General features: G+C 41.1%; 1 protein-coding gene across 1 annotated transcript in view; it reads left to right on the top strand.

Annotated features, from left to right (window-relative positions):
- SLC4A8 (solute carrier family 4, sodium bicarbonate cotransporter, member 8) overlaps positions 1-16251 on the top strand; it is a 75041-nt gene that overhangs the window by 32104 nt on the left and 26686 nt on the right. Inside the window, exons 7-15 of the mRNA XM_012654099.1 lie at positions 707-798; positions 1729-1886; positions 2803-2890; positions 4183-4329; positions 5116-5216; positions 11084-11258; positions 12041-12174; positions 12924-13169; positions 15992-16097. Coding sequence (XP_012509553.1) covers positions 707-798; positions 1729-1886; positions 2803-2890; positions 4183-4329; positions 5116-5216; positions 11084-11258; positions 12041-12174; positions 12924-13169; positions 15992-16097 — 1247 coding nt within the window. The remainder of the gene's footprint in view (positions 1-706; positions 799-1728; positions 1887-2802; positions 2891-4182; positions 4330-5115; positions 5217-11083; positions 11259-12040; positions 12175-12923; positions 13170-15991; positions 16098-16251) is intronic.

Genomic DNA, 16251 nt, shown 5'->3' on the forward strand with positions numbered 1-16251 from the left:
TTTCTATTTTTAGTAGAGACGGGGTCTCGCTCTTGCTCAGGCTGGTTTCGAACTCCTGAGCTCAAATGATCTGCCCGCCTCGGCCTCCCAGAGTGCCAGGATTACAGGCGTGAGCCACTGCGCCCAGCCTCCTACTAAGCCTCTTTAAGCCTCACTTTCTCACCTGTAAAATAAGAACCATAATAGGACCTCCTCCATAAGTTTATTGTGAGGCTTCAATGAGTTAATCCATGTAAAGCCAGTAGCTGGGTACATGGAAGGTTGTAAACCCTCAATGAATTTCAGCTGCTGATCGGTTCCTTTTCCTGTGGCCAGGAAGAGCCTCATGTATATTTATCTCCTGGTACCCACATTTACTAAATCACCACATGCAGGAAATACGCCTAGGAAGCTACATTTTTTAAAAGTTCTCCATAGGGGTTTCTCATATATACTTCTGGTTATGTATTACTGCCTTAATAGAGAAATACAAGAGGGTCATGAATATGTTCTGGAAGAAGGTGTAGAATTAGTAAGACCTCTGTCCTCCCCTTACCTTTGACTGGTAGGTAAAGAGATAGGTATGGGTAGGTCCTGGCTTGGTAGTCATCTTAACCTCTTCTCCATGTAGGCTTTTCAGGAGAAGGCATAGCCAACTGGTGATGAGTGGGGTGTGTCAGAGAGGAAAAAGGGACTTAGAGGATTCTGTTTGGTTTTCTCCAAATAGGTCAAACTGTATCTCCTCAGTCTGTTCTAACTACAAATCTTGAAGTAAAAAATGGAGTGAATTGTGAACACAGTCCTGTGGATTTAAGCAAGGTGAGCAGAGACATGGGAAGTTGGCTTCTAGGCCTAAGGTTATTTCTAGCGGAACCCAGAGTCCATTTGTTGAATCTGGGTGAGCTTTGGTGTTTCAAGATTCTTCCTCCAAGACCGATGCCCTTTCTGCATAAAAGGAGGCCCATTTGCACATGTCTACTCCCTTTTACCCCAGCTTGGATGAGGCTGACTCAGCAGTTTGTTCCTCCAGATTCAATATGCAGAAAACTGAGTCTTCCCTAACACAGACATCCTGATTTTTTTGTTATTTTTTGGTACCTGCTCTCCAGCATTTCCTTCTCACCTTATTTGCCAAAATAATATTTTTGTTATTGTCTTTTAAAACTACCTCTTGGTCGAAACTCTTCTTGAGGACTGTGACTTTGGTATCTGAGGCCTTCTGCAGTAGCAATGCCTTACTGCAGTCTGGGCCAAGCCCTGGTCTCTTTGCCTCCAGCCTCTCCTTCCTCTTTCTAAAACAGATAGTGTCATGTCACTTTCTCTGCTTACAAGCCTCCCCGTTTTATTTAGAAAACCTGAAATCTCTGACAAAATGTTCAGGTATTTAAAAAGGGAAAGAATGTGACCCAGAGCTTCAGAAATATTCCTTTTTGAGGCAGCTTGGTAGAATGGAATTAAAATCAGAATACGTGGATTAAAATTCTGATTCTGTATCTTTAAAAGCTCTGCGGTCCTGGTGAAGTCAACTTCACTTCTCTAGGTCTCAGATACGTCGGTTTTTTTTTTTTAAAGTGGGACTAATATGATCTGTCTTGCCTACCTTCTGGAGTATTTGTAATGATCAAATAAAATAGTATGAGAAAATATTTATTAGCCATAAAATGACATAGGAGTGTAAGGTAGGAGGAGGATGAACGATGTTTACAATGATGGCTCCCAAATTGTCAGAGGGTTCTTTTGGACTTTCAGGTGGACCTTCATTTCATGAAAAAAATTCCCACTGGAGCAGAGGCCTCAAATGTCTTGGTTGGAGAGGTGGATACTTTGGACCGCCCCATCGTTGCCTTTGTGAGGCTGTCTCCAGCTGTTCTTCTCTCAGGCCTGACAGAAGTGCCAATCCCAACAAGGTAAAGACAGAGATGAAACTCCATGCATTCTGTCTAAAGTGCAAATTTGTGTAGCACTGGTGGAAGAATCCAGCTAATGCCAAAATTTAGGATTAATTAATGTTAAGAACAGTGTTTAAAATTCAGCAGTAATCTTAGAAAATCAGGGTATATTTGATTAACCACCAGGCAGAGAGGAATTCTAAGACTTTTAAGGCTATGACTGCACAGTACTTATAGTCTTGGAAATAGAGAATTAATGAGCATTCAAAGGGCATAGCAAGGGCCAATCACTTGTCACAATAGGAAACCTAAGACATATTCTCCCAATTCTATAAAGCTATATCCCAGGGAAATGTTTCTGAGCAAAGAAATTTCTGTCTCTTTCCACAATTCTAGCAGAGTTTATGTGGCTTGCAGATATGCCCACATTTGTTCAAAAGGCTATTCATATGCTCTGAAGGTGATGCTGCCGGTGATTCAGAGCCCTTGATTACAAAGAGCATTCAGATGCCCAGAACACAATTTAGATTTCTCTACAGGGCTCGATCATTTCAACTTCCTTATCCTGCTCCTCTCTCCATCATTTTCTTGTTAGAACAATGAAAGGGATTCAGATAACCTTTAATTTGCACTACAGTGCCATGTTTTGATAAAGTGTCCTTTGTATAACTCGGAATTGTGTCTATAGAAACCCTAAGAAATATAACCACATTATTAAATGATATCACACAAATAGCTTCCAATGCCCGTAGTAGAGCTATTAGGTCAAGGCAACTTGAAATGCTCTATTATTAGTATGTTTGCTTTTTTTTGAAGGTATAGTGATACTTTCTGTTTGATATGCTCTTTAGAAATGTTATGCTCTTTAGAGAGGAGTAAGATGCCACTTCTTTATATTTACTTACAGAATTTCCTCCTCTGTGTGTTTTGCCAGGTTTTTGTTTATCTTATTGGGTCCAGTAGGGAAAGGTCAGCAGTACCATGAAATTGGCAGATCCATGGCCACCATCATGACAGATGAAGTATGTGCCACTTCTGCTTCATTTATTTGCCTCATAAATATTTATTGAGTGTTTACTCTGTGCCAGGGACTGTGCTAGTTGTTGGGGATAAAATAATTATAACTGCAATGTCTGCTAGGAAGCAGTTTGGAGCACCTCTCTCAGAGCCTATTGTAAGAGGACAAAGCCCTCTGGGGGATTTTTCTTCCTATGTTATCTCTCTTTTTTTTTTTTTTTTTTTTCTCACTCTTTTGCCCGGGCTAGAGTGAGTGCCGTGGCGTCATCCTAGCTCACAGCAACCTCAGACTCCTGGGCCCAAGGGATCCTTTTGCCTCAGCCTCCCAAGTAGCTGGGACTACAGGCATGCGCCACCATGCCCGGCTAATTTTTTCTATATATTTTTAATTGGCCGATTAATTTCTTTCTAATTTTAGTAGAAGCGGGGTCTCGCTCTTGCTCAGGCTGGTCTCGAACTCCTGAGCTCAAACAATCTGCCCGCGTCGGCCTCCCAGGGTGCTAGGATTACAGGCGTGAGCCACCGCGCCCAGCCCATCTCTCCTTTTTTGAGTAATCAAGGATGCAGAGAAACCTTTGTTTTTAGAAAATTATTATTGCCAAGTAGGGTATAGAGAGAAATATATTAAGGTTGACTTAACTTTCAAGAGAAGATGATTAATTAAATATGTTCAAACTATTTACATAAAGAAACCTCACTCCTTTTCCATGTAATGAGATCAGTCACAGGTATGATCTCAGGCAGTGTAATGTGAATGTCCTGACTTGTCTGTACCAAAGCAACCAGACGTCGGCATTGTGTTGAATCCACAATGCATACCCTGGGGAGCACTGCACTGCTCATGTAAGCTACAAAGCAGGGCTTTCAAGGCATGTGTCTTAAAGCAGAGGACTGTGTGGGCTGTGTTTCATCAGCTCTCTTTGATTGGGAGGCTTATTTGATGGATGACCTTCAATAGTAATTCTATCCAGTGTTTCTAATCATTATGATCAAGAAAATTTCCCATGCGTCTTACCTTTTCTTTCATTCTTTGTGGACATATTATAGTTGTATGACTTTAATGTCATGTCTTATCTCTTCTTATACTAGCAGACGTATATTTAATTCTTTTTGACCTATCTCATCTTGAGGTTCACTTTTTTAATCCTTTTATCCTTGTACTTCTCTAAGTGCTAAAGTTTTCTGCATCTCAGATCCTCATTACAGAGATCAAAATCAAAATCATTATTCATCATATCCACTGGTGATTGTTTTAAGTTTCTTTCAACTTTCCTGAGGATTTTTCTTTTCTCTGTAGATTTTTCACGATGTGGCATATAAGGCAAAAGAGCGAGACGATCTCCTGGCGGGGATTGATGAGTTCCTAGACCAGGTGACGGTGCTCCCTCCAGGGGAGTGGGACCCCTCCATTAGAATTGAGCCACCAAAAAACGTCCCTTCTCAGGTAATGTATGGACATTAGCCAGTGGTGGCTAGTGTCACTTACTGAATGCCCACCATGGACAAAGCAAAGACCGTATGGATATATACTAAATAAATCGAGATATAGCCCCATTTCAGGGCACCTAGAATGTTGGAACAGTAATGAAAAACAGATCTGCCGTAACATAGATTGGCTCAGGTGTGATGGAGTTAGTCAGAATTACCTGGATGAATTTTAAGCCAAATTTTGAAGGATTGATGTGGAATGGCAGAGAGGAAAAGGGAGAACATTTCTTGGGAGTATATTGTGTACAAAGTCATCAGATTGTATATCAAGAGCAGCAAATAGAGCTCTCTGTATTTTTCTGACACTTTAAGGATGGAAAGGGAACTCCTACTGTGCACTGGACACCAGCCAGGTGCCTTATATATGTGAATTCAACCTTCCCTGCAAAATCTCCCAAAAGGTATTGTTATCCCCAGTTTCACACATGAGGAATAAAACTATCTTCTAAGGCAAGGTTTTAAGGAAAAGTAAGATTATACGGAGGCAGATTTGAAACTGGAACTTAGGTCATGACTGATGCCAAATCCCCCATTTTGCTGTTTCTGGGCAAAGCATTGTTAGGGGTCAGGTACTATTGGAGAGGAAGAGAAATTATATATATTTTTTCAGGAAATGCATTCGAAAGCTACAAACATCTGGGCATTTTTAGTTGCTTTTGGGTTATCCCATTGCCACTCCCCTCGAAGGCAGAAAGAATAGATAGATGCTGACTTTACTAATTTTGTGGTCTTCTGTTAAAAGGAGAAAAGGAAAATGCCTGGAGTTCCAAATGGAAACATTTGCCACATAGAACCGGAATCACATGGGGGTCACAGTGGGCCAGAACTTCAGCGTACTGGGCGGTAAGTTCTGGGACATTTCACAGCTGATGCTGCTTATTGGCCAGAAGTTGTGGAAAGAAATGTCCTGTTTCATTCAGCTGCCTTCTCTGTAGTGGGAATTTATTGGCTGGGGATGACCTTTCAAATGGAAGCACTGACTAGAAGTATTATGAATATATCAAATATTTTATTCATTCATTCAAGTTTATCCAACCACCTACCATGTTCTGTCTCACATCTAGTCCTTCCTACACGTTGTTCCGCTGATTTGAACACTTGTCTCCTTCCTCATCTCCTGGCTAACTCCTACTTATCCTTGTCTCAGCTTAGGCACCACTTCCTTTAGAAAGTCTTCCAGGACTCTCTAGAGATGAGGTTAGGTTTTCCTGCTATGTAATATCACAGCATCGAGCTCTAACCCCCCGCCTACATTATAGCCTTTATCATACTTTATTATTATTATTGCTTGATTTCTTATCTTTCCTGCTAGACTGTTTGCTCTAAAAGGAGAGGGACTCCACTAGCTTCCTAGCACAGTGCCCTGCACAGAATAGGCACTCAATATCTGATGAATGAATGAATACTTTTAGAATGATGCCTGTTCTGTAGCATGGAATGGACTGGCTATGGATAAATGTTGAGTGATCATTTTAGGTTAAGAAATTCCCTTAGGACAGGAAGATAGGTCCTATTTTAGGTGTGTGTACCGCAGAATAGACAATCTACTCTTCTGGGCCAAAGTTTTAAAGACAGATGTCCAAAGAGGAGATCCGTTGTGGTAGGTGAGGGAAGTAGGTCCCCAGACTAGGAGCTTTTGCTTCCTAGGTAGGAAAGTGGTAAAAGAGGATGATATTTTGGGTTGGTGTGACATCCATAGGTACCCCCAGATCATGGGAGAAGGTTGAAACTATGGATCTGGCTCTGTAAGTTGTGTTGTGTCTAAAAGTATCTGCTGAGTAGAGATTCTCAGGGCAGGATTCAGATCATATAGAAAGAAACTTTTACATCCTTTACTCCCTTGCCTTCACCTACTTTTCTTCCCCCTTGCTTGAAGTTTCTTTCTTTACTCTTCTATTCTCAGTACTCTATGCAATGGAAACTCAGGGTTGTTTTGGAATTATGGAGAGCAATTTATTTTTCTACTCTTGGAAATTCAGGAAAAAGTGAGAAGAGGAGACAGAGAAACAGGATAGAATGGCAGGCATTTAACTAAGTGTCCTGGTAGAGGAGTATGTTTTCTGGTTGGAGGAATGTATTTGAGGGTGAGGGAAGATAGCTATCCTCTGGGAGAAAGCACTGGTGGAATGGAGAAGCCCTTTGATTTGAAGGGGTCATTGAAAAGAGGGAGCAACCTTTAAGAGGGAGTTAAATATTTTCTTTAAAGCTGGGAGAAGTCTGAATTGGGTGACGAGGCCTGGTATTGAGAGGCAGTTCGAGGGAAGCATCTTAGAATGTGTTCCAGGACTGTAATTATTCAAGGAGAGGTGGCGTTTTTTTAAGAAATGGGTGTTGAGCATGGATTTGGTAACAGTTCAGAATTGTGATTTATATTTTAGATGTAAAGAGTTTCTACATCTTAGGAATTACAGTTTGAAAATAGTGGAATTACAGGCAACAGAGTTTCCCCCAAACAGATATCTGGTGCAGAGGTCAGATTTTGAGTTTCTTTTGGTGCCAAAGAAAACAGAATAGAGTCACAGGCTTTTTGAGAGGATCACTTATAATCAATTGCACACGGGGGTTTGGGGGACAATTAGATTGGATCTCAACTGTTATAAGATCTCAGAAATGGTGCCTGACATCCCCAAAGGAAATCCCACGTTGCCAGGATAATTGTGTGCTTAATCACAAATTCCAATATCTTAACTCACAAATTCAAATGGAGTTTGAAGGAGTTCTCCCATAATGTCGTATCAGGAACTTCTGGAACTGACAAAGCTGAAAGGAAGCTCTGGGCTCAGAACTTAGTTCTGCTTGGTATGAGAGAGATTTCTTCTTTCTGAACTCCTGATGTTTTCCTCAGAGACCTTAGTAAAGGACCTCAAGACACATGACCTTCCCGCCATTGTAGCCTCTTAGGCCAGGTGACATAATGCCTGCATGAGGGATCACAGTTCCAAGCCAGCTCTGGCCCTTTTCCCAGTCTAAAATTATGTGGGAGGTAAATGTGAGCCTTCCCTGCAGATGGACATCTTAGAAGATTCTGTAGCTTCCTGGACTGTACAAAGTAAAAACACGTTAGCCCAGGTTTTATAATTCTTCAAACCAATTAATTGTGTTTCTTTGAGACACAAAACCTGCTTTACGCATGTCATGTTGCACAGCCTTGGGGCAAAACATGGAGACTTAGGGATGTTATCCTTGTTGGATGGAGAGGTATTTGAAGGTGGCCTGGAGTAGACTCTAAGAAGGTGGGAAAGGAGACAAAGTTGAAATGGTAGTCTGAGTTCTGTATGAGATGACCCTTCAAGCCAGAGCTAACACAGTGTCTCGAACCTCCCTGATGTTGACTCAGGCAGGGATGCTGTACATGACAAAGAAAAAAGTATGACTAGAGTGTTCCTAGGCCAGAAGCTCCACAGCAAGGAGAGGAAACTCTGGAAAGGGGTTTTCCAGGGTAGATTTTTGTCCCTTATTGGGGATGCCACTTTTGGGAAGGGCTAATGAAAAAAAGAATCAGGAGCTGCTATCTCGATGATCCCCCACACTTCAAACAGGTTTCTTCCAAAGCACACCAGACAAATGGATGGCTGGCCTGTCCCTAAAGCCCTCCAGGGAAGGGCTCCCTAAGTCAGTGCTCCAGATCCTAGTGACCCTCTGCACGGGTAAGTCCTTTCTTGCATCAAGCTTAAATTCGTATCTCTGTGTACCTCCTGCCCCCCAAAGCTTAACATCAAGAACAGTATTGAAAGGGAAAGGAAGTCTCAAATATGGAGAGAAGTATCTATGCCTGATTAATACCTGTTGTAGATGTGCAATTACGGTCTGATTTTATGCATGTGTGAGGTATGAAGCTGACTCCATAAACAGTATTCAGAAATTATTTTATTAATTTACAGTTATACCATTGATATGATCCTCAGATCTTTCCCTGCCTGTTAATCACTTCTAGACAGACAGATGTCTTCCCTTTCTATGGCTTCTCATAAATCCATTTCACATAACTCTTTTGTCTGTCGCTCACAGACACTCCTCTCTGAAGATGCCTCCTGTGTCCAGGGCCTGACCAATCATGGCAGCATCTCAAGTGGCTTCAGTGGGATGGGACTTGGTATTATAGAAGGAGATTCTTCTCCTAGAATAATGCCCTTCAAAGGAAGGTTATTGATGATGAGGAGGTGATATTCACATGATTAAAGATGCTATGTTAGCTAAGGACCTGAAACCCTTAAATCTTGCCCCAGACTAATCACTGCTGCCTATAAGGTCCTTGAGGGGCTATTTACCCAGAGGAGAAAGCAAGACAAAGTGACACTTTACTACTAACCGGAGCCTTGGTCCCAAATCCTGAGGTGTAACTCTTGACCCTATAGATAGCGCTTTTACCTAAGCTAGGTTTGCCAGATAGGCTAAAACTAGGGCAGGTCACAAGGTTGGCCTTGCCTCTCTTCCCTAAGCCCAGATCCAGGCTGTGATATTATAAGTTGAGGAAAAATGAATCTCAACGACATCCACTAAAACCAGAGGAAAAGAGCAAGCGGGTAAGGTAAAACAGTGTCTGCCCTGTGTCCACTTGCATGCCCATTGTATTAGCTAGGTGGAAGATAGCATTTGAGTGGAGAAAGGGCTGTCTGGGCCAGCATACAGGTCCCAGGCCACCTCATACTGCTCCAGGATCCTAGGTGACAGAAGGAAAATAAGAGCTGGTCAAGACTCCTTCCATGAGAGAGTAGTTTGTTTGTTTGTTTTAGCTTTTTATTATAGAAAATTTCGAACACATGAAAAAAGAAGACAGAATAGTATCATGAACCCTCATGTACCCAACACAACTGTTATTGACATCTTGCCAAGCTTGTTTCATCAATTTCTTCCCACTTAATTTTATTTTTATGTTTTCCAGATTATTTTAAACCAAATCACAGGCATCATATCATTTTACCTGTAAATACCTCAGTATGTATCTCTGTTTGTTAAGGACATTAAAAAATTATCATGCCATTAGGCCGGGCGCGGTGGCTCACGCCTGTAATCCTAGCACTCTGGGAGGCCGAGGCGGGCGGATCGTTTGAGCTCAGGAGTTCGAAACCAGCCTGAGCAAGAGCGAGACCCCGTCTCTACTAAAAATAGAAAGAAATTAATTGGACAACTAAATATATATAGAAAAAAATTAGCCGGGCATGGTGGCACATGTCTGTAGTCCCAGCTACTCGGGAGGCTGAGGCAGAAGGATTACTTGAGCCCAGGACTTTGAGGTTGCTGTGAGCTAGGCTGACGCCACGGCACTCATTCTAGCCCGGGCAAAAGAGTAAGACTTTGTCTCAAAAAAAAAAAAAAATTATCATGCCATTATCAAATCTAATAAAATTAAGTCATTCTTTAAATTATCTAACTTTTTATGATTGTCTTAGCAACATCTTTTTAGAGTTCTTTTGTTTGATACAGGAGTCAATCAAGGTTTGCATTTGATTATTATGTTCCCATTCTATAATAGCCCCTCTTCCTTTTTTCCTATGTCATTGATTTGTGGAAGAAGCCAGGTGATTTGTGCTGTAGATGCTGAGTGGCTCTTTTTGTTACTCACCTGACAGCTTTCACCCTGGTGCAGTGACTACACTTTTAGAGAAAGTGGCCAAATCTGGGAGCACTCTGCCTCCTTAGTGTGGGATACCTTGTTATTGGTCTGTCTCATCTTTGGGAAGTGGAGAGGGGTCCCGAAGTTCTGCCATCAAGTCCTATTGATTAGCCTTTGAATCCGTCCACTTTTCCTCATCCCAATCCATGCTCCATTCATCATACCACCGTAAGAGTGATCCTTCCAGAATGCATGTTTGATTATGTTGCTCCCCTGTTTATAGTTCTTCAGTAATTTGACATGCAATTAGGATAAAGTTTTAATTCCTTAAAGCCATTTACAAGGCCCTTTGTGACTAAGATTCTCCAGCCTCGTCTATTGGAATTTGCCCTTCACACTGTATTATCCAGTCTTAACTCTTTCAGCACCTTGAACCTGCAATGCGTTCTCACGTGTAAATGTCACCCATGCTAGGCCCTGTGCCTCATCTGACTAACTCCCAGTCCATCCTTCGAGTCATTGCTGAAATGCCCCTCCCTGTTCTATGCTACCACAGCAGCCTCACAACACTGCCTGTCTCCTGCACTAGACTTGGTCTTGGAGAGCAAGGGCTGTGTCTGTCTTGCTCACTGCTGCATCTCCAGTACCTGGCACAGTGCCTGTCTCCAAGTGTCAGTTACTACTTGTCAAGTGCATGAATGAATTATTATGCTAATTTCTCATGAGTAAGCTGGGTAGTTGTTCAAGAAAGTGCATGTGATAGGGGCTTTTTATCTAGAAAACATTTAATAAAACTAACAATCATAATATCTTGAGTCGGTTTTGCACATTTCCTAATAACAGCTCAGAATTTAAAGTTTGAAGCTAATACTTACTTTCATGTTAATTTTTTTGAACTTTTTACTGAATGGGTAATATGCATACACAAATTAATTCTTTTTATTTTTGGGATAATCATTCAAATTTACTGCAAGTCATGCCCTTGCTTGCAAAGAGACTCTGTGCTGACCCCAGAGAGTTCTCCTGTACTTGGGGTCAAATAGAATCTAAAATATTACAATACAGAGCACATTAGAAATGCTTTCAAATATGTGCTGTTCACATGCTTTTGTGAAAGAGGGATTGTGTTAGAGGCCTGTCTGCCATGTTTCCACAGGCTATTTGGGGGCTTGGTGCTGGACATCAAGCGGAAGGCCCCCTGGTATTGGAGTGACTACCGGGATGCACTCAGCTTACAGTGTTTGGCCTCCTTTCTGTTCCTGTACTGTGCCTGCATGTCACCTGTCATCACCTTTGGGGGATTGCTTGGAGAAGCCACTGAGGGACGCATAGTAAGAACTTTTAAGCACTTTTAATGGTCTCAAACAAGACTTAAAATACTGTGGCGGCAGCCAAGTCCACTGTGGGGTGGGGTGGGGAGAAATTACCTAGTCTAGGACTGAGGAGATTGGATTCTTTCTCCTGAATGCCATGGACTTCTGACTGTTGTTCCAAAGAGCAACACAGTTCTCCCTTTAGAACAGACTCTTCTGCTACAATATCAGTTTCAGTAGCTGTTGCCCAGTTGAATTGTCTATTGCTTTAAAGATGGAAAATGGTTATATCGATGCCATTTGAAAATAAGATTTCAAGTGACTCTGTATGAGAGCTTATAGTGTGAATGGTTTCATCATGCTTTCTATATACTTTCAAATACTGAATTGAGTCACTGAAGAATAGGACTTAGTTGTGGAATCATGTGTGAGTGGATTTGGGCACCTGGATTATTAAAGTGGTATCTGTTTAGAAGAGTATTAGATGGGCTGGGTATGGTGGTGCCTGCCTGTAGTCCCACCTCCTCCGGAGGCTGAGGCAGGAGGATTGTGTGAGCCCAGGAGTCGGAGGTTGCAGTGAGCTATGATGATGCCACTGGCACTCTCGCCAGGGTGACAGAGTAAGACTCTGTCTCAAAAAAAAAGTATTAGTGGTGTGTACACATCACTCTTGCTAAGATGAAATACAAGCAAATGACTATCAAGGCACACAGGAGAGCTAAGTTGGGAATGTACACAAACCAACATTGCTCTTTACTGATGGGCTATGGACTCAGTGATGATTTTTTTTCCCCTCTCAGAGTGCCATTGAATCCTTGTTTGGAGCTTCCATGACTGGGATTGCTTATTCCTTATTTGCGGGACAGGCTCTCACCATCCTGGGAAGTACTGGGCCAGTGCTCGTGTTTGAAAAAATTTTGTTCAAATTCTGCAAGTAAGACATTTGTTTTTCTGAAAACTCTAATTCAATGTGGTTATTGTGCTGCCAGGGTTGAATGCCAGGGTCCTATGTGAGTCCAAGCTGGCAATATCATTCTAGATTGTAAGAAACCTGAAAAAAGAACATTATTTAGTCTGTTGTCCTGTTCTCAAGTAGTACCACACCTAAAATAGCAGATCTCCTATTCTTAAAGAGCTTGATTAATGTCTCTCAATCATTATTGAAGTCTTCACTTATCTTTAAAAAAACTCCTTTTCCTAGCTAATTCAAACTCCTCCACTTGCATTGCAAGTCAATTTTTAATTTATTCTAACATCCCCCCCTTCATATTCTGGTTGCTAGTGATAGTGGGACTCAACAGTGCTCTAGTTTCCCTACCTTTCCTATGAAATCTTTTTTTTTTTTTTTCATTCTGTATTAGAAATAGGAACATGTGGGACTAGGGCCAGCCCCTTTTTCTTACTGCAAGAATAAGGTCTTAATCACTTTGGGTAGTAGTGGCAGAAATGTTGTGAGACCCTTCCTTCCTTCTCCACTTTTCATATCCTTGCCCATATCCCATGAGACAAATCTTTATTACTGCTGTACCAGGGCATTGTTTAGGAGTGAAATGCAGTCAGAATCAGGGATAAACTGGATTCCAATGCTAGCATGGATTATATGAGATGAATTAACTATTTCTGACCCTTTGTCTCTTAATGCCATCCATCCATGCTTTTTGATGAACTTTGGTCTTGTTTCAGAGACTATGCTCTTTCATACCTCTCCCTTCGAGCTTGTATTGGACTGTGGACTGCCTTCCTGTGTATTGTCCTTGTGGCAACTGACGCCAGTTCCCTTGTCTGCTACATAACCCGCTTCACTGAAGAAGCATTTGCCTCCTTGATTTGCATTATTTTCATCTATGAAGCAATAGAAAAGCTGATTCACCTGGCAGAGACCTACCCCATCCACATGCACAGCCAGCTGGACCACCTTAGCCTCTATTAGTAAGTGTGCTTTTTGCTTACTTTTTTTTTAATTGAGCAAAGCACCTGAGTTTAATTGCTGATGTAGTGTGCCAGGCAGTGCTTGCAGCTTCTGGTAAGGAAGTGTCTTGGCCCTCTGGAAAACAGAGCTCAGAGATGGATGAGAAGACTTGGAGGAATGCCAGAGGAGAACAATCAAAAGAGATGACAAAGATAGACTAAGAGTGAAACACAGAGGGGACTTGAGAAATGCTTTCCAGAACGTATCTTTTGGTTCTATGCATTGAAACAAAAATAGGCTGTAAATGTATCAGGGAGAATTTGAGGTAGTTATTGGGAAGAATTTCTTTTTGCAAGAATTGTAAGCCCCTGGACCATGTTACTAAGTGAGAGAATGGACTCTCTTTCTCTCAAAGTACGTACAGGCAACTCTAAGGAATCATTAGGTAGAGATGTATTAATAATTCCTTTCAGATCCAGGGGTCTCTCTCATCATATCATAAAGATCTAGAAACTTATTTACTTCCTAGATTTCAACCCAAGAGACTGTGATTTCTTCATGTGTTCAATATAGTTAGGATTATCTGGAAAAGAAACAGAGAATCTGGCTGTGTTTTCATCCATCCAGGAAAGTCTGGTCCTATAAATCATTTCTTCTCTAGAATAGTATTCTCCAAATTATGACTAAAGATCTTCTTCCTTTAGCTCTGGACATCAAGTTCCCTCCTTCTGGCTGTACAGTTCTGCTGTGGAGGATCTGGTTGTAAAGCAAACAATTTCAACCTGAAACTGCCTGAGAAGAGAGAGCACCCTGCATGGGGGCATCTGCCAACCAGCCACAAACACGCTTTTATATATTCTAGTTATCCATTCATTTACCTTTTCAAAATCAGAATTAATAAAAAATTTATTAGAATTTTAATTATTTTATTACAAAGTAACAATGATTAAGGAATATAATCTTCAAAGCCCAGTGACAAGCCTAGCTTGTTAGCATTGGAATTCTCATTTCTGTAAGTAAGGTTCATTCTTTAATCTCTTTTTATCATTCATTTATTCATTTAACAAATATTTATTGAGCCCCTGTTATATGCCAGACATTGTTTTAGGCCCTGGAAGCACAGAGGTAAACATGACAAAGGATCTACCTTTATGAGGCTTATATTCTAGTGAGAGAAGACAGACAAAAGTGACCAGCCCTGGACTTCGGCTGGGTAGACTTTGGACCTGGAAACTGTAATTCTTTGTTAATAAGGCTCAAGATGATATTTTTCTTGTATTCCACTGTTGGTTCATATGATGTGGATGTGAAACTAGAACTCCCCAATTCTTTACATGACTTTATGTTAATATGTGTGGAATTGATTATTTAAAAATAGACTTTATTTCTTAGAACAGTTTTAGGCTTACAGCAAAGTTGAGTAGAAAGTACAGGGAATTTCATATATCCCTTGCTCCAACACATGCAGAGTCTCTTCCATTATTCACATCCCACACCAGAGTTATATATTTTTTACAATAAATGATCCTACATTGACACATCATTATCACCAAAAGTCCATAGTTTCCATCAGGGTTGACCCTTGGTGTTGTACATTCTATGGATTTTGACAAATGTTTAATGACATGTATCCACAATTATAGTATCATACAGAATAGTTTCACTGCCCTAAAAATCCTCTGTACTCTGCCTGTTCATCATCCCTCCCTCCCCTGCCAACCCCTAACAACCACTGATCTTTGTACTGCTTCCATAGTTTTGAATATTCCAGAATGTCATATAGTTGGAATCATACAGTATGTAGCCTTTTCAGACTGGCTTCTTTCACTTAGTAATGTGTACTTAAGGTCCTTCATGTCTTTTCATGGCTTGATAATTCATTTCTTTTTAGTGCTGAATAATATTTCATTGTCTACTGTACTATAGTTTATCCATTCATCTACTGAAGGACACCTTGGTTGCCTCCAAATTTGGAATTTTTCAAACCTAAACGTAGGGCTTTAGAGCTTTCCCTATTACTTTTAATTTTGTTGGTTTTCTGCTATTATTCTAACCTGTTAAGATCTTTTTAAATTTTAATTGTGGTCATGCTATATCTTGGAAGGCATGCTTATTAAATTCACAGATAGTACAAAGTTGATAGGAATGGCTGTGTCATTTGACCATTTTTTGGAGCCAGTTCAGGTATGAAACATGCTGGAACTGGGAGTCAACATTGTGGCCAGTGGGACAGGTGTGGTCTGGTCTGGTTTGGATATAAGAGGAGGCCTGGGAAAGTTAGTGGAGCTTCCAGGCCTGGCTCTAGCATGAGTAGCCAGGAAATGGCCAAGATAGTAGAATATTATCAAGGATAATGCAGTGTCAGGAAGCTCTTGCATCACAATTCTAGGAGACAATATTTAAAACAAGAGTGTACGAGGGCATATAGGGAATAAGATATTCAGGCTTGTAAGAAGTTGTTGGGAACTGATTGGGGTATTAGTAGGACCTCCTTGTGATGTAGATTGAATTTCATAGCAAGAGCCTAAGAGACAGAAACCAAACAAGAAAATGACCAGGACTCATTCTGGGTATGTTATATGCCAAGCGTGGTTGTCAGCACGATTTAATCCAAGACTCATACACTGATCTAAGTCCATCTTTAGTAACGAGCAAATGAAAAATTGGAGTGTGGCTGGGCCTGCAGATGGGCCTCAACCAATAGGACCCACCTCAGGGATCTGAAATATGCAAAGGAGAAACAAAGCAGGCTGTGAGAGTGCCTTAACTCCGTCATGGCTAAAAACATTTAATCGAATATTTACCTGCTTTCCTTAGGAATCTTTTTTATTTTTCCCCTCAGCTGCAGGTGTACTCTCCCAGAGAATCCAAACAATCACACCCTACAGTACTGGAAGGACCACAACATCGTGACAACGGAAATCCACTGGGCTAACCTGACTGTCAGTGTAAGTCTGGGAGCTGCCAGATGTCCTAGCCTTGTGACCACCAGGTGGAAGGAAGGGGGGTAGGCCTTTGGCAAACTCTGGCATTTATAGAAATAGAGCTTTTTTTTTTAAAAAAAAAAAAAACTATTCTTTCTTTCTTTTTTCCATACCAAAG

Source organism: Propithecus coquereli, unplaced genomic scaffold (assembly GCF_000956105.1).
Source record: "Propithecus coquereli isolate 6110/MARCELLA unplaced genomic scaffold, Pcoq_1.0 Scaffold111, whole genome shotgun sequence".
NCBI classification, from domain to species: domain Eukaryota; kingdom Metazoa; phylum Chordata; class Mammalia; order Primates; family Indriidae; genus Propithecus; species Propithecus coquereli.